We start from the raw sequence: 21,185 nt of genomic DNA, 5'->3' as shown, positions 1-21,185 counted from the left end.
TTTTTCCTTCAGATACGACAGCATGAAAAGATCCCAACATATATTACATCAGTTAGCTTAAAGCTAAACAAAAACTTTCTGTCAACTGAATCCTGAAAAAATGTTTCACAAACATTTTTTTTTTTTTAAGATTATAGCTGTGTGTAATTTCTTCACCTACATTTGCTACACCCATCAAGGGCTGGTCAAACAGCAGCATTATTTGGTGGTTTTAGATGCAAATAATGCCTTTGATTCTGTATTTTCTCAACAAAGTGTTGAGAACTTTGGGAGAGAAGAACAAGGCCCTCCGTTTCATTTATAGAACCACCGGGTCAGTGTATGAGGCAGAGTAAATGTGTTAGGTAGAAAGGATTCAACAGAGGGGTACAATGTTTGCTGATTTTATTTTTTTCTTGGAGGGGCCTAAGCAATCAATTACAGGACTGATGCTGCTAGTAACTATATTTGTAGAAATATCTAGATGTAAGTAACAACATCTCCAGAATACAGCATCAAAAACCCTGCAGGAGAAATTTAACTTACACTGAGACAGAAACACAAGCAGTAAAAAAAAAAAACAAAACAAGAGGCCTCTTTAATAAGACTTTTCTCTGGTGGTTACAATACTGACCAAATATGCATGTTAACACACATACTGAAGCATTTTTTTCATACATAATATGCTGATGAGATACTCCGGATAACAGGAACCAAGAGGCACAGTTAGCGCAATTTAGTCCAGAGTTAACAAAATATTATAAATAATTAATTGTTTATCTGCATGCATATTAAAAAATGTAGATTAAGAAAAAGAAAAAGACATTTTCATACAATATTTTGTCTTGGCCAGACACTACATAAAAGTGCCAAAACAAAACAAAAAAGAAACAAACAAACAAAAACAAAAACAAAAAAAATCAAACAAAAAAAAAAAAAACAGTGGAATTAATCTAAAATAAAACTAATCTAATCTTCTAACGTGTCCAAACAAAGAAACATAACTCAAAAAGGTCAAACTACTCATTTAATATCTGCCTTAACCACCTTCATCAAGAGACTCCCATGATTTCAGAGTAAAAACATGAAAGTCACATAATATTTACTCTATAACAAGTAATTACTTATAGAAGCTCTGATGAAGATTTTCACTTAGGGTGGAGAAACCCTGTGCTCATCTGCTTCACTCAAGCAAATGTCTCAGTTAAAGAGCAGCGGTTGATAAGAATCTGCTGAATCTTTCCAGCTGTTAGCTTAGCATCATCTCCCATATCGCTCCTGTTCATATCGCTGCAGGAAGCCATCACCGTGAGAGGGAATATGCAGTGAGTCAGTTACACAGACAGTAGACCAGGAAGTAGTCTGTTACTTGCGTGAGGTGGATTAAGGAGGGCAAGCAATACCTCTAAAATAAACAGTAAAAGATGAACATTTATAGCTACAGACCACAGATTTTATAAAATACACACAGGTCTGTGAGATTAAATCCTCATTGTAGCTGTTGTACAATCACTAGCTGTGCTTCCTCCCTGTATTCTTCCTCTTTAAAGCCAGAATCCAAGCAGGTAAAGCGGTCCGGCGTACTGGTGCCACCTCCTCTGTGACTGCCTGCTCCATTTCACACTCCACAGAGTCTGTCACAGAGTCCTCCTCTGCTCCTGAACCTGAATCCTCCTCTGAGTCTACAGCATCCAGGTCCAAGTCTGGAGACGATATGGTCACCACATCCTCTGAAAAATGAACCCGGCGGTTCTCCTCCACCCGCCTCTGATCCACAGAAGGATGAATGGAACAAAGAGAATATATTATCAGAAAATTAAAATGAAAGGAAGATTTCATGCTAATTAAAGAAAAAAAAATCAAAACTACAAGTTCATAATAATTTCCTATTATTTCAAAATGGTCATTTTATTCCACAATGGGAAACATTTTATTGCTGGGTTTGAAAATTAAAAGCTACTTATTAAAGTTACCTAATTTTAAAACAAACAATACAAACAAAATCCTTCAACCCAACAAAGAATAACTGCAGATCATATGACTGCATGCAAAAAAAACATGCCATTTTATGTGTGATAAGTGTAAACGTAATCAAATAGGGACTTAGTTTCCGTGTATTTTTTCTTTAACAGGGTTTTTCTTGAGCTTTTTTTCAACCAACAATAAATCTGTCAGCTCTGAATAAAGCAGGACCAGCTTGATAGTTGTTTTCTTTTTAATTTAAATATTTAAGTGATGACGTTTTTAAAATATTACACCACAAGGTGGCACTGTGATACACAATACTTTACCCTTTTTGTCAACGTTTCCATTGAGGACTCCGTCTGCTGGGCCATGGAGTGTCTGAGGACACCTCGGGGTGCAGGAGCAAAGGGATTAGACAGTGATGAAGGCAGAGGGGTAGGATGAAGGTTTAGGGCGTACAGAGGTATGACATTATCTTGTTGCGTCTCCCCTGATTCATCCATCATGTTGCAGCTGGTTGAGCTTGGGCAAGATATGGACCCTGAAGGGCAGTGAGAGACAGAGGACAGATAATCCTGAAGAAAACATGCTACGAGACAACTGTAATCTACTTTTTATGTGGAAATTTTAGATTAAAATTAAATTAAGAATGAAAATCTTTTATTTTCAGAGATACAGAGTTTCCTGTCTTGCTACAGTACTTCAATCAATCAATCAAAACTTTATTTATAAAGCGCCTTTCGTACAAGATTGTGGCTCAAAGCGCCTTACATTTAAAAACATTCCCGTCCAATCACCCTCACCCCCCACCCCCCATACACGCACAAACACTCCTTCAAATTCAAAGTACATGATGCCAGGTGCAGATGGACAAATGAGGAACAAATCTATTAAACTAATGAGATTTTGTGGAGTATTAAGTTGTTCTAACCTCTATCTGCTTCTTTTCCATCACTCATTTTCTCAGTTTGAAGCTTCTCGTCTCTCCTCTCAGCTGACTGGTGTTGCCTCTTTCTGCTGGTCTGGAGTCTGCTCTTCCTTGCTGAGCTGTGTGGGTTATCTGCAAGCTACAAGTGAAAACAGATAAGTTTACAAGCTGATAATAAAGATAAACCATGTTTTGAAATTCTCTTATAATGCAAGATGAATATTTTACCACTGGAAATGATGACGGTCTAAGTTGCAGTCCTGGCCCTGTCTCTGCAGACCGCACATCTGACTGTTTACAACTATCTTTCATGGATTCGGATGGGTCAGACTGTCTGTAAACACACTGTTGTTGTTGTTTTCCTTCTGACATATCCATGCTTGCTGATGTGAAAGCCTGAGGTGATGTCTGTGGCATGCCGATGAATGTCCCTGGTGTTGACTCTGTACTCTTGAAAGTCCACTGGTTGCTCCCACCTCCAAGCTGATTTAAAATCCCGGGTGACTGAGTGTAATTTTGAGGATTGGGTTGGATTTTGTGTTGGTTCAGCGGCTCCTTTACAGGTGTCTGACTGACAGAGTTTGCTGAAAAGTTGGGATTTATGAACTTAGCCCACTCTTGACCCTTGATGATCTCCTCCAGTAGGCTGAATGATCCAAAGCCAATCTCAGAGTCATTGGTGGATCTATAAAACAGAAAATAATTAACTCAATTTTACTTATATCACTCAAAATAACAAATTAAAGAAGAGGCTTATTGTTTCCTGATGTAATCAAATGCCATGACCAAAGCTACATTATATCTTAAAAAAATTAAATATATGGGTAACATCTATTGGTTTATGTTTATGACTTTTAGAGAACAGTGGCAGAGACGGTATCACCTGATTTTGTGACGGATAAAATATTGTTAGCCTCATTTTCAACCTCCAAATAAAACTAAATAAATAAATCAAAAGATCTTGTACAGATTGTACTTTATGTGTTTGAACATAACTTGTGTGTTAGACGTTGTTTCCTTTCATGGCATTTTGTATAAAAAAAAAATCACTGCATATTTCACTGAATGAAAGTGTGACAGCAGAAGGCTGATGACATTCGCTGTCAGTGGCAGGGATGTGCGTGGCACTTTAGTAGAAAAAGAAAAAAAGGCATAATGTTTGCAGCTATGCCTGGAAATAAATACCTTTCATATCTTAGTGGTGATATTTTTAAAGAATACACACTAATAAAGAAAAAGTAACTGAGAGGACTTTTAGCAATGCAGTACTAGTGTGGATGTGTTTGAAGCTTTTAAAGACAGTTTGTTGGTTTATTACCTGAAATTGTTGTCAAAAAAGTTGTCTTCCCATTGTGCAGGAAGTATTTTGCTAGAACCACTGTTGTCTGGTGCTCCATCTTCTTCTGGTGTAGTCATCACATTTTCTGACATGAGTAACTGATTTGGGGTTGAAGTCTGTGGAATATACAAATTTCAGTTTTCCTTCAAAGAATCTGTTCATTTCATCGTACAGAAAATATGTAAAAGATAGCTAATTAACTCACTGGAGTTCCCTGCTCAGTCATTTGGTCGGCTGTCCCTCCTTCTTCTTTTCCCTTTTTGCCCAAATTTCCTTGTCTGTCCTTCCACTTTTCCTTAATCTTCAGGGTCCATCTCCTTGTTTTATTCTCAGATGACCATTGTTTTCTTCTGCTGTTTGTTGTTTTTGAGACAATCTGCACATCTTTACTTTGTTCCCGACTTCCATCTACTTCATTTCCCATGTGCAACGTTTTATTCCCTTGACCAGCTGTGTCAGCATCTGTGCTCTTCATGGACCAGAAATAGATTTTGGGTGTAAGTCCCTGGACCGGGTTTGGTCTCATGCTTGAAACTGAGCCTGTATCAGGAGGGATGTGCCTTTTCTTTGCAAAGCCACCAAAAGTCACCCTGTCATCATCAGTCCTCTCAAAGGAAGTGAGATCAGCATCCTTACGTGACTGAGCAGGAAACAGCTGCCCTGATGTTGTTGGGGTGACTCCCAGCCATGTGGCCTGTTCCAGCACTCTGCTTTCGCCTGTGTCATGATCAGTGTTGACGTTCTGGGAGGGTAAGGAAGTTAGACTCCTTCCCAACTCACCATTAACGCCAAACACATTCACAGGACTGTTTACTTGTTGGAGGCTGGGGGCACCTTGCCCCTGTGGGGAAGCAGCTGTGATAGATACAGGTGTTTTCAGGTATGCTTGGCCCTCTCTGCCTGGCTGGAGCTTCAGTCTCTGCAGCATAGACTGCAGCAAGGCCTGTGTGTCTGTTGGATGATGTGACTGAGACATCTAGAAAAAAAACTTCTATATCTCAAAACTGGATATTATAGAAAAAAAATAAAAAAAACGTGAAAAATCCAGTGTATCCAACTAAACAGGGGTGGGTTCCACGCAATGTTGTGATGTGTTGATGTTAAAAACCATGAAAAAAGACATAACCTGTGTGAAAATCATGTCACCATTTAGCCCAGCTATTGTTAGAAAGATTCTTGAGGGGGCTGCTTTCCTCTTTTTTGATGATCCAATCTTTTTCATCATGGGTTACAGTTTCTCATTAAGTATATAAATCCAGGTCTACTCACAGATCATCTTCCTGCTGCCTAATGATGCTGTTGTCTCCACTCTGTTTATAATCCTCACATTTTGCAGAAGAAATTAGTCTCTTTTTTGTTGTTTTAGCTCAAGGAGCCAAAGTTAAAACAGTTGCTTATTTGTGTCCTCTTGTGTCCTTTCAAAGGCTCTCTCTTTCACTAAATGTCAGTGTTTCAGCTCACACAAGTTGCTTTAGTCACACCTCTTCTTCAGAAGCCACTTATTTCAGCAGTGATGGTAGTAGACGGTTCACAGCAGCGTTCCTCAGATCTTACGCACTGAAGCAGACCAACAAGAAAGACCAGTGAGGTGAGATAATTTTGCTTTGACAGTGACTCGCCCTCTGTCACTGTGTAGCTCTCTGCCTGTCTTTCTATTCACCCTTCCTTCCTATTTCTCTTTCACACTCGAGCACACACCCTCTTTCTTCCCTCTGTGGCCCTTAACTGGTAATTATAGACTTTTTTTTGCAAGCAGCTGCTATGTAGTGTATGCCCTCAAATGTTCCAATTTTTAGTTTTTAGATTTTTAGTTTATAGTCAGAGAAAAGGTCTGGAGGTTAGAGCAACCCAAGTAAATTAAAGTTTCTAAACTCTATTGGCAACATATGCTGTTGCTGTAAGTAGAGTCCCTGAACATGACAATTTACTGGTGCTTGGAGAACCTCCTTGTTTAATTTTTATTCATAGTATTTGCTAGATCAGGGGTTTCCAAAGTCTGTCCTTGAAGGCAGCTGTCCTGCAGGTTTTCAAGATTTCCCTGCTCCAACACACTTGACTCAAATTAAATGGGACCAACAGCCTGTGAAGTTCAGCACAATGACTCATTAACTTGAGTACATGTGTTGAAGCAGGGAGACGGCAAAAGCCTGCAGGACTGCGGCCCTCAAGGACCAGAGCTGGACATCCCTGAGCTGGATTTTTGTTTCTTATTTCCTCCGCCAAGGTGGAGGTTTTGTTTTCGGCAGCGTCCATCTGTCTGTCTGTCTGCAATGTAATTTAAAAATGTAACGAAGGATTTTGATGAAATTTTCAGGAAATCTCCGAAATGGAATAAGGAACAACTGGTTAGATTTTGGGGGTGATCTGGATCATCGCCTGGATCCAGGAATTTTTTTTCACACTAGAACTGCCAACATTTCAAGATCCTCTATAGAACCGCCAGAGGGGGTCATTTTTACATTGTGTTTATGCAGCATAAAAATGATAAATGTGCGTGTGGCCAATTCTTTTCTCTCCCCTTTGAATATTTTTGTTTATCATTCGGAAGTAGACAAAGCTTCGATAAATAATTAATTGATTAGCATGTGGGATTTCTTTGGGCTTGGCTGCTAGTATTCGACAGTTAGAAAACAAAGCATCACATAATGCTAAAGTAATGAAACAGAGCACTGGATGTCAGCTGATATTGATTTATTATATTGCACGTCGAGAGCTCAATAATGAACAAATGCCGGGTCATTCTGGCATCGATGCAGCTCAGTAGAGGACCCTTGCAGGACCCAAGAAAAGGCCATCTTCTAGTTGCAGCTTGAGATGAATACTGCTTCGGCATCTTGCCAAGGATTTCTACTCCTAGCTTGGTGCTATTGTAGTAAGAGGAGCTGATCATTTCTCCCTCATCTGAGTCTCCCTTTTTTGTTTTTGGCAGCATTAGTTTGTCTATCTGCATATGAGTTATGTTAGCAACATAACTCAAAAAGTTATGGGCAGATTTTGACATAAATTTTCAGGAAATGCCAGAAAAAGAATAAAATAACAAGTGATTACATTTTGGGGGTGACCATCTGGATTCAGGAATATTTTGAAGGAAAAAAAGAGGCTTGGCAGAGGTCTGCGCTTTGTGAGTGCTTCTAGTTTTTATTTACTTTTGATTCATTGAGTAAATTTGAAATTAGGCTATCACAATTAGCATCAAACAGATAACAGTATTTTTTACTTGATACTGTTAAGCTGCAAGGACGACACCCCTAAAATCTGACTGGGCCCCTAGGTGTCATCCCAGGAATAAACAATCAGATTCTAACAAATATTTATCATAAACTGACTTTTCCCTAGGCTAACCCTATGTACCCAAGTGCAAGTGAATGCAGCATGTAATGTACTTTTATGTGATGTCCAACAGAACTATGCTGAACTCCATGTTCTTAGTCATAATGCAGCCTTTATAAAGCATAATCTCATCAAATAAATTAACTGTGTGGGTGATAATGTTTTATTGTCCAAACATCTTACATTTTATGAAGATGATTTGATGTAAAATTCATTAAAGCACAAGGTAAGACAACTGAGCAAAGTTAACTTGTTAATAATGCCAAAAAACCACACTGATAAAACTTCTAATTTCACTCTGACTTGTGCAAACAAATGACAAAACACACACACACACACATATATATATATATATATACTTTTTTCTTTTCTTTCTCTTTTCTTTATTTTTCTCAATTTATTTATTTCACGGTTCACTGCGCATGCTCTTAACCAAACCCACCACTCTCAATTCCTGCCTCTCTGATTGGTCCACATAGCGGAAGCGGGTTATGGCGGCGTAAACAACGCGAGGTTTGGTTGAATTTTCGAGCAGTTATCGTAAATTAAAATAAGTATAGTTTCAAATGAAATATATCAGAAAGGCGATTTGTAGTCCGCATGCGAACTGCTGTCATATAGACGTTTTACTTCATGGCGGTATATGGCTGCTAGTTTTGGCTAACTTTCTGCCTAGTTTGCTAACTTAACGGAATTAGTTATCGGAAATGCAGTGTATCGTGACTGGAGGAAACGTGAAAGGTAGCTAATATTTCAGCTCTGTCTAAAGCAAAAAACATGCATGACAAGTTAATAACATTCTTAACCAAGTTTTGTATGTGTGTGCGTGCGTTTATACCGTTCAGTGTTGGCCAAAGCCATCCATTCTCTGTCCAGAATCGGTGATACCTTGTATGTGGAGCCTCAGAAAGATGGGGTGAGATGTTCTGATGCTGACAGACACAAACACTTCTTCCTGCCATACATAAAAGTTGGTTGCTTCCTGTTGGGGCAAACTATGCGTCAGCGAACGATGCTGATTTGATATTTTCTCTCTCTTGTAGCTGGCCTTGCGGTCTGTAAACTCTTCTCGGTCGGCATATGCTTGCTTCCTGTTCGCACCACTATTCTTCAGCAGGTGGAAACTTTTTATGTGTATGAGGGAGAGAGAGAGTCGTTGAGCTTTACATTTAAGTAACGAATAAAAGCAATTTCTTATGTTTCTTGTACAGATACTCCATTCCCACTGGGCTCAACTTCCACTGCAAGATGGCAATAAAGGTGTGGGAATAAAGGATCAGATGTGAAAGCTGTAAACAGTTTGAGTTATTTTATTTTCACCCTTTGTCAGTGGTCCGCAAACTTATTTTTGTTGATATTCAACCCCCTTAATATTCACGTTCTTAATATGAGTTCAGATACCTCTTCATCAACATATAACCTGTAACCACAGTACTATTCTTTTATTCCACACATGCATAAATCTGTGCAGTGTTTTGACTCTTTGTTTTTCTTTTTTTAAGACTTATTTGAGACAGTGCTGAAAGTTTGAACCATTTCTTCATCATATCTTTGTATCTGTTTAGTCATGTGCTGTTACATGCAATGGTGGCACAACTATTTTAATTGGTTTAGTTTATTATTATTTGTTTGTTTTCAGAATTATTATAGTAATTCCACACACTTTCCATAGACCTCTTGGGAAATGGAGTACTTGAAACACCATAAAGTATAAATTCCCTTAGTTTGACTCGCAGAAGAGTTAGTCTCCTTACTATTTTCATGTTCAAATGTTATCTTTCCTGTCGTTGTTATTACTAGACGGATGTGGTCCTTGGTGTAAAAATTTTGTAAAACCTCTACACCTCTTCCTCCTAACAGCTGTAGACAATTTAACAGTAAAATGTGCCATTTTTTAGGTGTACAAGTAAAAATGTTTTGGAAGTAGTATTTTTGGATACGAAAGAAAATGTACATATCTTCATTTTTCTGTAATAATATGACAGCAACTAGAATATTGTGCTGCATATCAACATTGTCGGTGTCCTTTGTCTATTGCTTGTTTATTATTTTCTTCTTGACTTATTTGTGTGTATGCACCAGAGTGTGCAGGCTGTGTTCAGATCGCTGGCAAAGTTGGAGAAGACAGTGGAAAAGTGTCACATTGAGCTGGATGAACAGAAAGACCGTCTCACTTTCACCCTGCACTGCAAATACGGTAACAGTTTTTTTACTTCTATCTCAGATAGTTCTCTCTACTTTTTACTAATCATAGCACATCATGTATTAAATGCTTTACACTCCACAGTTTGTTCTTGTGTAATCTCAGTTTGTGTGTGGGGATTCTTTTCTACAGGTCTCTTGAAGACACATAACCTGTCTTACCAGGACAGTGAAAGCTTACAGGCAGTGTTTGATAAGGACAGCTGTGCCAATGTATTCAGAGCCCAGCCAAGGTATACAAAATCTGTCCTCAGACTTTATTGTAAAAACAGTCTGTAAATACCAGTATTTACAGTCTGTCTTTTGCAATACTTATGTCTGATGTTCAAATTTAGTGTTTTTTTTTTAAGGGTAAGTGTAATTTAAATTAATATGTTGACAGAAAATAACATGAGATGACTTTAGTTTTTGTTGTCCTTTGTGCTTAGGGTGCTGGTGGACACAGTTGCTCACTTCCCTCCATCTCTGGAAGAAGTGACTGTGACAGTGACTGATGAACGGATGTGGGTCAGGAACCATGTGGAGGATGAAGCCGGTGAAAATACCTTTTCTTTTTCTTCTCTTTATCTGACACTCAGCAGTTAACATGACAAATAGGCAGAAATTGTTTTTTTTTGTGTGTTTTTTTCTGTTTATTCAGAAACAAACCACAAACTGAAACCTTGCATGTTCTCCTGAAAAAATGGCAAGTTTATTCATTTAGATCAACTGATCTTACCCTAATGAGTCAGAATATTTTTTGAAGTGCTTTTAAGCCTTTTCACTAACCTGAACAAAGCTTTGCATTATGGAGACTGGTGGAAAAAAAAAAGATTTGCAGTTTCCTCTTGAAGTAGTTTGTCAACTTTCCAGGTTTCCAATACCAGAAACTAAGTTAATCAATTTTGTTAAGTTTATTTATTTTTGCTTTTTTTCTATTTGTCCTCCTTATCAGAGCTGTCCAAAGCCATGCTGACAGAGCTGTGCCTGGCTTCAGATGAGTTTGACCAGTTTGCTGTTAAAGTTCACAACAGCATCACATTTTGTCTGAAGGAGCTACGGGTGAGACAGATGACACAAAGAACAGCAGAATAGACAGACAGAAGAGGGTTGAGTTCCTGAGTGGGAAAAGTTCTTTGGGGCAGCTGAAATATCCTGTGGGATGCTGATGCTGTTTAGTAAAGCTAGATTGTCTCTCTTCCAGGGTTTGCTGTTGTTTGCAGAGCCCATTGGTCTCCCTATCTCTATGTATTTTAATGAACCAGGCAGGTGAGCATGTTTTTTTTTTTTTTTTTTTTACAGATCATAAAAATTAAGCACTTTTTCCACTTTTGTGTACTCACATGTACATTTTGTGTGTATGTGTTTGTGTCAGCCCTGTGGTGCTTTCGGTAACAGACAGTGTCCTGGAAGGGGACTTTGTGCTGGCCACGCTTTCTGATGATTCAAATCTTCATAAAAACAACAGCAGAGGGTAAACAAACAACACTGAGTCATAGAGATGCTGTTAGAGGGGTTCATACAAGCTGGATTTTTCTTGTGTCTATTTTGAAATATGAAGGAATATGAAAATCATTAGTCAGTTTTAGAAAGTGCCTGTGATGGAACTGAATAAATGTCTAGCTTTTCTTTTTTCTTCTTCTTTTAGCCAGTGGTGTCTTTATTTCAGTGATAGGCAGAAAGTTCTAAACATTTAACCTACCACACCCCCTAGAGGATAATATGAGCAAAAGTTAGGGTAACGAAGGGCTGTGTTTGAGACTACTTAATGAAACCCTGTTAACCGTAGACCGCCTATCACCTCATGTACTTTGTATAAACAACATTTACAGTTGTCATAAGTGCAGTTTTCTGGGATGGATGCTGCTGTCAGTGCCATCAGAGTGTACAGTAGTCAAGATTAAATTGGTGTAAACTTTGTGCATTCTCAGTCTGTGGATACATTATTTATCATCCTTATCATTCTCTCTGATTTGTGCTCTTTAGAGCGCAAACACAGACACCGCCCCCTCTTGATGACTTCATGAATGATGATATGGATTCCTACCTAATCGCCATGGATACTAGTATGGCACCAGGCCCTTCAACCGCTGATCCATCCCCACCCTCTTTATCTGCATCTACAAGTTTAAAACAAACTACTACTGCAGCAAGTCACAGAACAAGAACGCACAGAGGAGGAGAAGACGAGGAGGAAGAAGAGGTGGAGGAAGATCCTGACAGGCCACCTGACAAAAAGGTATTTTTCATTATCACAGTTCATTTATTGATGTTATGCTTTGACCTTTACCCTCGCACACAAAAAGCAGATTTTACCATAATATTTGTTTTTAACTTGGGAGAAATCAGATATCAGAAATAAAACCGAACTAGACGGAAATGTTCCAGTTTTTAAAATGTCTTTAAAAATATATATTTTAAGTTAATTGACGTACACCAAGTTTTATAATTACCATGAACACCAAGAACAAGAAAAGATTACGCTGGAAGAAACACTTTCATTATAGTGATAACTGTAAAATAAATACACTTAGAGAGCGCAGACCCCCGCAAGCCATTGTAATTTTTTTTTTTTTTTTTTTTTTTGTGCCAGTGATTATGGTAAATATTTTTTAAATAAAATCTCTAATGGCAAAATGATCCCTATTTCTCCATAGTGAATAATCTTTTTAAAAATTCCAAGATTCAGGTGGTGATCCAGACCACCCCTAAAATCTAATTACTGAAAATTTCAACATCTGTTTACAGCTTTTTGAGTTATGTTACTAACAGACAGACAAACCAGCACCACCAAATACATGACCTCTGCCTTGGTGGAGGCAATAACTGAAAACATAGACAGGTACTTACATAAAACAACTTTAAGGATTCTCATAACTACTTCATATGCACGTCTCAACCCAGGTTTTTTAGCATACTGTTCACTACAAGAGATAACTTGTTTTTAATGTGCTGCACACTGCACATATTCTTTATAGTTATTAAAATCGAGAAAAATCTATTTTCAGAGTAAAATACATATATATGTATTTTGTTTAAGCAAAGTCATGGTGTCTGGGGAAATTCATGCCAAGTCATAAACTGCTCTAAGTAAGCATCTTGTCTGTTATAATATTATGTTCTGGGTTTTTGCTTCATATTTTACTACAGGCAGATGGAGGTAAAATATGTTTCCTCCCTGTAGGGGAAAAATTACCTGATGGTTTGCGTTCAACAGTTTAGATAACATCCAATTTTGTGATGTCTTTTCCTGTCACAGTTCCGCTCCCTGTTCTTCGGATCAGTGCTTCCTCCATCTTCTCAGATGAGCACGCAGCCGGTAACCACTCAGGAAGTTCTGGCCAGTGACAGTGAGGATGACACTGAAGCTGAGTGACTGTCAGAGACACATGGACAAACCCGAGTGTGGGTGACTGCGAGAGTGCTGTTACACCATGACACATGGACTACTTGAAACTGAGGAATTGGACATTTTGGATGCAACTTTTTAATCTCTGCAATGGCCTATGCAAGTGTTACATAGACCTGGTTTAATGTGCGGAGGCCAGTACTTCATTTTGAATTCCAGTCACTGGATTGTAAAGCTCAAGGTGGATTTAAAATCAGAAATTATGGAAACCCTAAACTTGAAGCACTTTGTCATCTGTGTGTTTTTTTAAGGAGATGCAGGATTTCAGTCCCACCAATTAAAACAAACTTATATTTCAACATATGTAAACATCATTTATTATTTATTTACATGTTGAAATGTTTCAGTATCAACCCATTTGAAGCTCAAACAAGTGTCTCAACAGAAAGGGCAGCGATGTGTGATCTGAAATCACATTTATCAAAAGTAAGAGTCTGTAAAAGAGGCAGAATGTCTGCGTGTCTGTGAACCAGTCTTTGCAGGATGAGCAACATCGCTAGCCTTCTCTTTCTGTACTTGAAAACTCTTGCCTCTCGTCTGTGGTTTCTTCCTCTCCTTCTCCAGCTCCTTCTCTTTCTTCTTTTTCAGCCTTTCCTCCTCTTTTTCCCTTCTTTCACGCTCCCTCCTCCGCCTCCTCCTCTCCCTGGAGCTCAGTTTCTCCTCCACTTCTTCTACAACCGGTTTGCCTGTCCCCGTCCCATCGCTGAAGTCTTGAATCAAGATTTTCGGTACTTGAATTTTAGATGTCCCTTTTGCCTTGGTGTTTTTGGGCTGCTCTCCTCTCAGTTTGCGGAAGAGACCAAAACGTTTATGGCTTTCGGGATGCTGCTCCTGCTGCACCACAGCTTCCTCTTCTGCTTCCACAGGAGCTGTTTTCACTGTGTTCACTGATTCAGGCTGGGACTGTGGGGGATCAGGGCTGAACTGTGATTGAGTAGTTTTCTGTGGGACAGTGAAGAGATCTTCAGAAAGCCTACGCGTTGACCTGGAGCCACGTGAGCTGGACGACTTGCGCATGCGGAAATCTCCAGAAGACCGGCTGCTGCAAAGCCCAGAGGTTTGTTCCAGGCTGCAGTTGTCAGCTTTAGAATTTCCTTCAGTAAATGGAGAGTCTTTGATTTGAACTTGTGTGCTGTCGTCAATACGGTGATCATCTGTTGGTTCAGTAGAAGTAAACACATCATCCTTACTGTTTTCTTGAACATTTCCTGTTTTTTCTGCCTCCTCCTCAGCATTTGCAGTGACTTGGCTTGTTATTTGTTCAGATGCTTCTTCCACTGTTGAAGCATCTGCTTTTTCTACAAATTCTGCACTCTCTTCACTTGTTTGTATTTGGGTTTTTTCTGTGTTTGTTCGATCACAGCCACACGTCTCATTCTGCAACTCTGTGTGTAATTTATTTTCATTTTCTTGCACTGGTTCAGCTTCTGTTGCTCCAGCAGACTCATTCGTTGTGTCTTGTGCAGCTGCTACTTGAGCCTCAGTCTGTGCTTCAGCTGTTAGATCAGTGTCCTGTTTTTGTTGGATGCATTCAGATGAAGACTGTGTTAATTTCTCTTCTTCTATAATTGCTTCTGTATCTGAATTTGTGTGTTTTTCTGAGTCTGACTGTGTTATTTCAGCATTGGCATCATCCTGCACAGCTACATTTTTATCTGCTTTCTGTTGTGTCTCTGACAGTGCATAAGTTTCTGCCTTTGTTTGGGTGTGGTGCTCTTCTGGCTCTGCTTTCTGTTCTGTTTCTACTAATGTTTCCTTGTTGTGGTATTTAACCTCAATTGGATCTTCCTCTGTCTCTGTGATTAAGTCTTTCAGCTCCTGTTGTGTGTCTGTGGCAAGATTTTGGTCTTTGACATCTCTGTCAGTCTCAAAGTCCAGACTTGTCTCATTTTTTGTCTCTGAAGCTTCTGTTAATGTGTCCTCCTGCATCTGTTGCACATTTTCAGTTTCTGTTGCTTCCACAGGTTTCATGTCAGCTTGCACCACCTGCTCCTCCCTTGAGTCGGTATGTATTTGCATCTCCTCCTCTGTGCTTACCTCTGCTGCTGCATCTGTTTGTGCATTAGTGTGGTTGGCCTCTGCATCAGTTGTATGTTCATCATCTGCTGCAGGTTTATCTGTCTCTTCATTTGTATTTTTAAACTCCTTTTCTTGGTCGCTGCTCTTTTGACTTTCTTTCTCCAGGACTTCTGATAGGTTCGCCTTGTCCAGCACTTCTCCCCGCTCACAGGAGGATGTAAGTTCTGTGGGCTGGAGAATATTTTCAACAGTCTGGACTTTGGTTGGACATGAATTTGTTTCCTCTATCTGCTCTGAAAGCATTTTGCTATCTGTCTCTTCAAGTTGGATTTCCTCCTTTTCAGATATTTCAGATATTCTTACTTCCATTTCCATTTGTTCTGTCTGTTCTAATACTGCTGTTTCCTCTGTAAGCTCTGTTAATGTGTTTGGGATTCGGGGTTTCTCTAAAAGTTCCTTCTGTTCAGTTTCTTCTGCTAGTTTCACCTCACTCTTGGGCTTGAGTCCTTCTGAGACCACATCCTCCTCCTGGATGCCCTGCACATTCTTAATGTCTAAATTAGTCCAGCTTTTCCAGTCATCCTTTGCACCCATTGAAAGATGTCTCACAACTTTGCTGCCTCCTTCCCAGTCACCAGTGTTTCCCTTTCCTCCTTTCCTCCACTTCCTGTGAAGGAGGGAAGGTGACAGTGAAAGGGTGGAGGCAGAACGAGCAAGAGGAACAGACAGGTTGCCTTTTTCTCTCTCCTTCCTCTCCTGTTCTTCACTGTTCTGTTGAGCTTTGAGCCACGCCATCCGGTACCCATGGCAGCGACCTCGGGGGTCAAAGGTGGATGAGGGTCTATTCTCTTTCCACTTTACTAACTCCTTCTCTGTGCGCTTCTCCAGGTCCTTGGTTGAGAGAGGCACTGAACACACCTGAAATGAGAACAAAACTCTGGTCTGATATGTTTTACTGTCATGTCCGGACTTTGGAGTAAGAAAAAAAAAAGGAAAAGAAAACTAACATGATCATTTGCAGACAATGTTTTTTTTTTTTTTTTTGTTCCTTCCAACAATTTACCTCAGCTATAAAGGCATCATCTTCCTCCTGGACCTGTTCCCTGATTCCTCTCAGCCTCTCTAGTGTCTCCATCTGGCCCTGACACTCCTTCCTCTGGTCGGCCCGACCCAGCACCCGACGCACCAGAACCACTGCAACCTGGAGTAGCACCCGTACACCTGGAAGAGGAGAAGGAGAGGGAGGTGTGGAGCCCAGAGAGGGAAGATGTTTAAACAGAATTGTGCTATTCTCATTATCCATTCAGTTGCTTTATAAAATGTTGGATCGACATATATATATATATATATATATATATATATATATATATATATATATATATATATATATATATATATATATATATATATATATAAAAACAAAAACAAAAAAGACACCATAGCAGAAGAAGAGGTCCCAGACTCGGAGAAGTGTGTTGAATGGCAAGTGACGCGTGAACAGGCACATTAGCCAGTCAGTGGCAAACATGAGGGGCTCCACTCCGTGCTGCTGTAGGTGTTTATGTGCAGCCGGACACGTCTTCTTCAAAACCCAGGTCAGCATGGCCGCGTCAAACAGGACTCCCTCCTACACAACACACAACAGTGGCCTCAGAGAGCCACTCTGCATACACTGTACCTACATGACTCATCATTGCCTCAGTGGTTGTGAAGATGTGACCATTCACATAAGTTAAAAACAAACAAAAAGAAAAATCATCTCTGGATTGACTTTTCTGATTTATGTGTGAGCTGTAAAAGTTGTGCCTGAACTCACCAGCAGAGGGCTGTAGTATCCAGGCAGGTACTGCTCACTGATCTGAACCAAACACCAGAAAGCTTCCTGCCGGCAGACAAGGTGAAAGTTAGGGTCCATAAATAAACTGCCACTCAGTATGTTTGACACTGATTCTCGGGTATGTATGTTTGTTGAAATCACTTTAGTTCTAAAAATGTCTGAGCAATGGAACAGAATATAAAGAAAAACTATTTCAGTCTGAAAGGGGGCTTTAATCATTTTAATTAAATTATTTCAGGTATATTTTGGATTTACAAACTAAGATATTACAAAGAAACTATATATATATATATATATATATATATATATATATACTATGTCTACTAATGAAATTAAATTAATAAAATTAAAAATAATAATCCCAGCATGGAAATTGTAATGTTTAGCTATAATACCATATAAATTATGACATTAAAAAGATTCTAATGTTAACTGTTATTAAAATTAAATATAAACAGCATTTTCTCAAGACAAAATACTGCATGCTTCCAATCTTATGCTGCCCTTAAAATTCATCAGTGTATATAAATGTGTCTTAAGTTTAAAATGTACACCCATTCATTAAGATCTAGATAAGTCAAAACCCAGGGTGATTAAAAAAGCCAGTTGGAGGAGCTTTGCTGCCAGCTATCAGAGCTGAGACAATAACGGAAAGAGTGGTAAGCTGATTTAGCCTATATGACTTTATACCCAAAAAATAACATGCCATTAATTTAGATCAGCAATTTTTTAAGTGTTAGAGAATTGAGTCCTTAAGTTTGGTAAAAAGACACTACATTGGTGGTTGTGTATAGACTCATGATTATATTGTTTAATCTCACACATAATTAGCAAAGAAGCCAAGATAACCATATATTGCTTATTAATATGTCCAGACTGCATTAAATACATAAATGATCAGCCACACGTGTCTTATCTTGTGGGAGAAGATTTTGATAAATTCCCTAAGAACAAATATATTTGAGCTCTTTGACCAGATCATAGCTTTTGATAACTTGTGTGATATTTCCTCCTGAAGCTGTTTTGAGCCCACTTGAGGAAACCTCTGTCACACACAGAAAACCTCTGCGCTACATTGCCTATTTTTTGACATGGTTTTGCAGCTACTCTGTGGGACAGATGGGTGTTATTTGCTACCTCAACAGGCATATTCATGAGCAGCACTGCAGCCACGGGCCCCTGTGCCTGGCAATAACCCTCCTCTGGCTGATACTGAGTGTAGGCTTTCAACACCCGGAACAAGCCACGCTGCCTGCAAACACACCGCAGGAATTAACCACACAAGAAGACAAAATATCGAGGCAAGTGACAAAGTATGCAACTATACCTCACAGGTTTAAAACCCTTTCTGTGCTATGAAACAAGTTAATGAGGAAAGAAAAAATAAGCACAGCTTAAAAATTAAGTGTGTGAGGGCTGTGTGGAAATTGGCTTGTCAACAAAAACAAACTCTCGAAGCTTTGCTTACCCATGTCCATCCTTGGAGAGGAACATCTCATGAAAAGGAAACTGACGGTCCAGGTCTCTCTCGATTATATCCACCCAACTTTGCAGAGCAGGCTGCGAGTCCAGAGACTAGAATAATAGAGTATTAATCTTAACAGAACATCAGTATAGTGATTGATGTGACTGATTACAGAATGTAAAATGTCAGACAATGAGAATTTCTATTGTTTTACAGCACCCAGGAGGAGATTCTCAGCATTGTGTAAATTATTTCATTTAAAAATCAGTACCAGTTACACAGCATTGTTTGGGAAAAAAGCTTTTGCTGATTATTAGAAGGAATTCTCCACAGTGTTAGGTTTTCTTGCCTCGTAGAGATTTACATGTTGGTTCATTCTGCCAGTAGCTCCGCACAGCAGAGGCCAACACTTAGCCCTGAGCGAGGCAGGAATGCCTTTCCGACACTGCACCTTGACCTGAGGAGGAATCACAGACCCAGGATCATAGTGGTCATACACATTCTTACACATTCTGACTGAACAGGAAAAAAAGAATATCAGTCAGTTTGAGAGTTTATTTTTGTTTGATTTTTAATTTATGTGCTCAAGACAGGACACACCTTGCTGCTCTTCCTCAACATGGTGCGTTCCCAATTTTCCACAATGTTTATCCACTTGGCTTCCCTTTGCCTGACCAGCCCAGGAGAAGGACCCACACTCCTGTCATGAAATGGCAGACAAAACATTAAATTTAACTTTTAGATGATGACATATTTCTTTAAACCTTTAAGTCAGACTGCAGGGCTGCTGCATTTACTTTGTGTTGTCATCACTGCACAGAAGCACCATGCTCCGAAAAACAAGACAGGAAACAGGAAAACCACACGTTAGCAGTTTAACGTCTCCATGGCAACAGGTCAGGATGTTATCAATGGGGAAGGTGCAAAGATGACAGGTAGCACTGTGTTTGGCATGTCTTATTCGGATTTAATACTGCTTAATCTGCAAGGATTTCTGTTCAGTTGTTTAGTAGCTGTCATAAATAAATTGGCTGATTCAGTAAAACATCATGACTTGATGAATTATTAAATATATTGCTGCAAAAACTAGTGTATGCCAAAGTAGTTTTGGTAGTTTTCTTTGTGCTACATTAAAAGTTTTATTTTTGCTCTGTTCTGTCAGCCTGTTTGGTGTATTGTTGCTAAGGAATACCAGGTGTAAGCAATCCGTTTTAATTGTTGTGTCCCAAATAAAGATGTACTGTGGTTGAAGTTGTTCAGCATTCGAACAAATATGCCCTACTAAATTATCTCCTTGCTCCACCAAAAGCAACATAGATTTTCTTAGATTTATACAATTTAGAGCTACTTGGCTCCCCATTTAAGCTCGCTTGTTGCTGCTGCAGAGTTTCCTTATAAACAAGGTTTTCTTTCACTTTTATCAGATGCATTTTGCTCTTGTTCTGCACATTTGTTAGTTTCCCTGCTGGTGTCATGACAGTACTGGTCTTCATGCGTGAGGCCTTTTTAGAACATCAGGGTCTTGCCAAAGAAGAGAATATTTTTGTCTGTGCTGCCCCCCTCTCCAACACACATACACACCCTCAAACACTTGACATTTACATAAACCGCTTATGACAAAGTTTTTCATCTCTCAGGAAAACAAAATCTGATTTAGAATCAGCTTACCGGTAATTAGAAACAACTGGATAATGTCTAATGATTAAAACAGCGTTAACTGTACCATACTGACCATATTTACACAATACTTCAGGTATAATTGTTGAATCATCAGATCAGAGTAATGGGAACATATGTACACAGTTTAAAATTGCTTTATATGGTTTTAACTGCAGGTGAAAATCTTTGGGTATGTATTCTAATATAATTGATCTTTCAAGATTTGTTTTTACACATTCAAGGAAAATTCTTGTACATATTTGAGTTTTGACGTCTGATTAGGGTCTATACGGTATAAAATCCATTTCTGAACCAAGTCATCTCACCAATCACATTATTTGTCTTTTTTTTCAAACCATATCTCTAAATAAAATGGATTCTAAAGAAAGACTTAAACACTAGAAGCGTATACCGAGTTGTGATTGCAGTGTCAACCTCACTGTACAAAAGGTCAGTGCGGATGTACTCACCCAGCTGTTGATCCATTGGTCAGAATAAAACCAAACCGGTCTGTCTCTGGTTCAAGGCTGACCTCTGACCCCGCATCAGATCCAGAACTGTCCTCCTCATTGAGGTTCTTCTGAACTTTGCTCGATGGATTCAGCATCTTTCTCAGACAAAGGAGACTCTTACTATTTAACTACGTAGCCTACTCCAGCATAACGATTATGAGAATGCAAAGCTGCTGTACATTTTGATGATTATTATTTAGTCGCTTAACCCCAATAAAAAATTGCAGCAACTAGTACTGAGACAGCACATTTTTCCACTTCTCTTACTTTAGCCAGAGATGTGAGATCTGCTGTCTCAGCTATCAGCATTATTGTAAGTCAACTTCCTGCCGCGCGACCAGAAACATTAAGCACTTTTCATATTAATATAAATATACATACCTTTTATATTTCCTTCATATTTGAGCAGCTTGCCAAAGAGGTGAAGTGTGAGATCCTCCAGAGATGGAAGAGGAAGGTAAACTTCCTCTCTCTCTTCTGTTCATTCTCTCTCACTTGTTGATCCACACCCTCGCCCGCCCTCATTTGTCTCCAAAGCATTAAATCATCTTCCCTCTGACGA

The 21,185-nt window shown here is 39.1% G+C and overlaps 3 protein-coding genes across 3 annotated transcripts; 1 reads left to right on the top strand and 2 right to left on the bottom strand.

Moving 5' to 3' along the window:
• Positions 1 to 331: 331 nt before the first annotated feature.
• LOC121643635 lies at positions 332 to 8,568 on the bottom strand. The gene is made up of 7 exons (XM_041991157.1): positions 8,380 to 8,568; positions 4,417 to 5,768; positions 4,191 to 4,327; positions 3,101 to 3,557; positions 2,876 to 3,011; positions 2,271 to 2,485; positions 332 to 1,746 (listed from the first exon to the last, which is right to left on the bottom strand). Exons 2-7 carry the CDS (start codon positions 5,185 to 5,187, stop codon positions 1,492 to 1,494), a joined length of 1,971 nt encoding a protein of 656 aa, XP_041847091.1. The 5' UTR covers positions 5,188 to 5,768; positions 8,380 to 8,568; the 3' UTR covers positions 332 to 1,491.
• rad9a (RAD9 checkpoint clamp component A) lies at positions 8,035 to 13,430 on the top strand. Its single transcript, XM_041991158.1, has 12 exons — positions 8,035 to 8,282; positions 8,387 to 8,457; positions 8,585 to 8,658; positions 8,753 to 8,801; positions 9,624 to 9,738; positions 9,877 to 9,976; positions 10,172 to 10,278; positions 10,678 to 10,784; positions 10,927 to 10,991; positions 11,098 to 11,196; positions 11,709 to 11,961; positions 12,982 to 13,430. Exons 1-12 carry the CDS (start codon positions 8,249 to 8,251, stop codon positions 13,096 to 13,098), a joined length of 1,191 nt encoding a protein of 396 aa, XP_041847092.1. The 5' UTR covers positions 8,035 to 8,248; the 3' UTR covers positions 13,099 to 13,430.
• Positions 13,431 to 13,434: 4 nt separating this feature from the next.
• Positions 13,435 to 21,162, bottom strand: tbc1d10c (TBC1 domain family, member 10C). Its single transcript, XM_041991156.1, has 10 exons — positions 21,005 to 21,162; positions 20,582 to 20,718; positions 19,053 to 19,152; positions 18,802 to 18,909; positions 18,456 to 18,562; positions 18,125 to 18,239; positions 16,967 to 17,032; positions 16,588 to 16,777; positions 16,214 to 16,371; positions 13,435 to 16,068 (listed from the first exon to the last, which is right to left on the bottom strand). Exons 2-10 carry the CDS (start codon positions 20,716 to 20,718, stop codon positions 13,552 to 13,554), a joined length of 3,498 nt encoding a protein of 1,165 aa, XP_041847090.1. The 5' UTR covers positions 21,005 to 21,162; the 3' UTR covers positions 13,435 to 13,551.
• Between the last annotated feature and the right edge of the window lie 23 nt (positions 21,163 to 21,185).

The sequence above is a fragment of the Melanotaenia boesemani genome, chromosome 7, assembly GCF_017639745.1.
Source record: "Melanotaenia boesemani isolate fMelBoe1 chromosome 7, fMelBoe1.pri, whole genome shotgun sequence".
In the NCBI taxonomy this organism is placed as follows: domain Eukaryota; kingdom Metazoa; phylum Chordata; class Actinopteri; order Atheriniformes; family Melanotaeniidae; genus Melanotaenia; species Melanotaenia boesemani.
This window is presented reverse-complemented; position numbering and strand designations above follow the sequence as displayed.

Excerpts from the sequence above, each read along its gene's own strand:
- rad9a (XM_041991158.1), top strand. The coding sequence starts at position 8,249 with ATGCAGTGTATCGTGACTGGAGGAAACGTGAAAG. Across the intron at positions 8,802-9,623 it reads ACTGCAAGATGGCAATAAAG|AGTGTGCAGGCTGTGTTCAG; the intron begins GTGTGGGAATAA and ends TGTATGCACCAG. Across the intron at positions 9,739-9,876 it reads CACCCTGCACTGCAAATACG|GTCTCTTGAAGACACATAAC; the intron begins GTAACAGTTTTT and ends TCTTTTCTACAG.
- tbc1d10c (XM_041991156.1), bottom strand. The coding sequence starts at position 20,718 with ATGCTGAATCCATCGAGCAAAGTTCAGAAGAACCTCAATGAGGAGGAC. Across the intron at positions 19,153-20,581 it reads ACCAATGGATCAACAGCTGG|GAGTGTGGGTCCTTCTCCTG; the intron begins GTGAGTACATCC and ends ATTTCATGACAG. Across the intron at positions 18,910-19,052 it reads TGTTGAGGAAGAGCAGCAAG|GTCAAGGTGCAGTGTCGGAA; the intron begins GTGTGTCCTGTC and ends ATTCCTCCTCAG.
- LOC121643635 (XM_041991157.1), bottom strand. The coding sequence starts at position 5,187 with ATGTCTCAGTCACATCATCCAACAGACACACAGGCCTTGCTGCAGTCT. Across the intron at positions 4,328-4,416 it reads TGACTGAGCAGGGAACTCCA|ACTTCAACCCCAAATCAGTT; the intron begins GTGAGTTAATTA and ends TATATTCCACAG. Across the intron at positions 1,747-2,270 it reads TGGAAACGTTGACAAAAAGG|AGGCGGGTGGAGGAGAACCG; the intron begins GTAAAGTATTGT and ends TCTGTGGATCAG.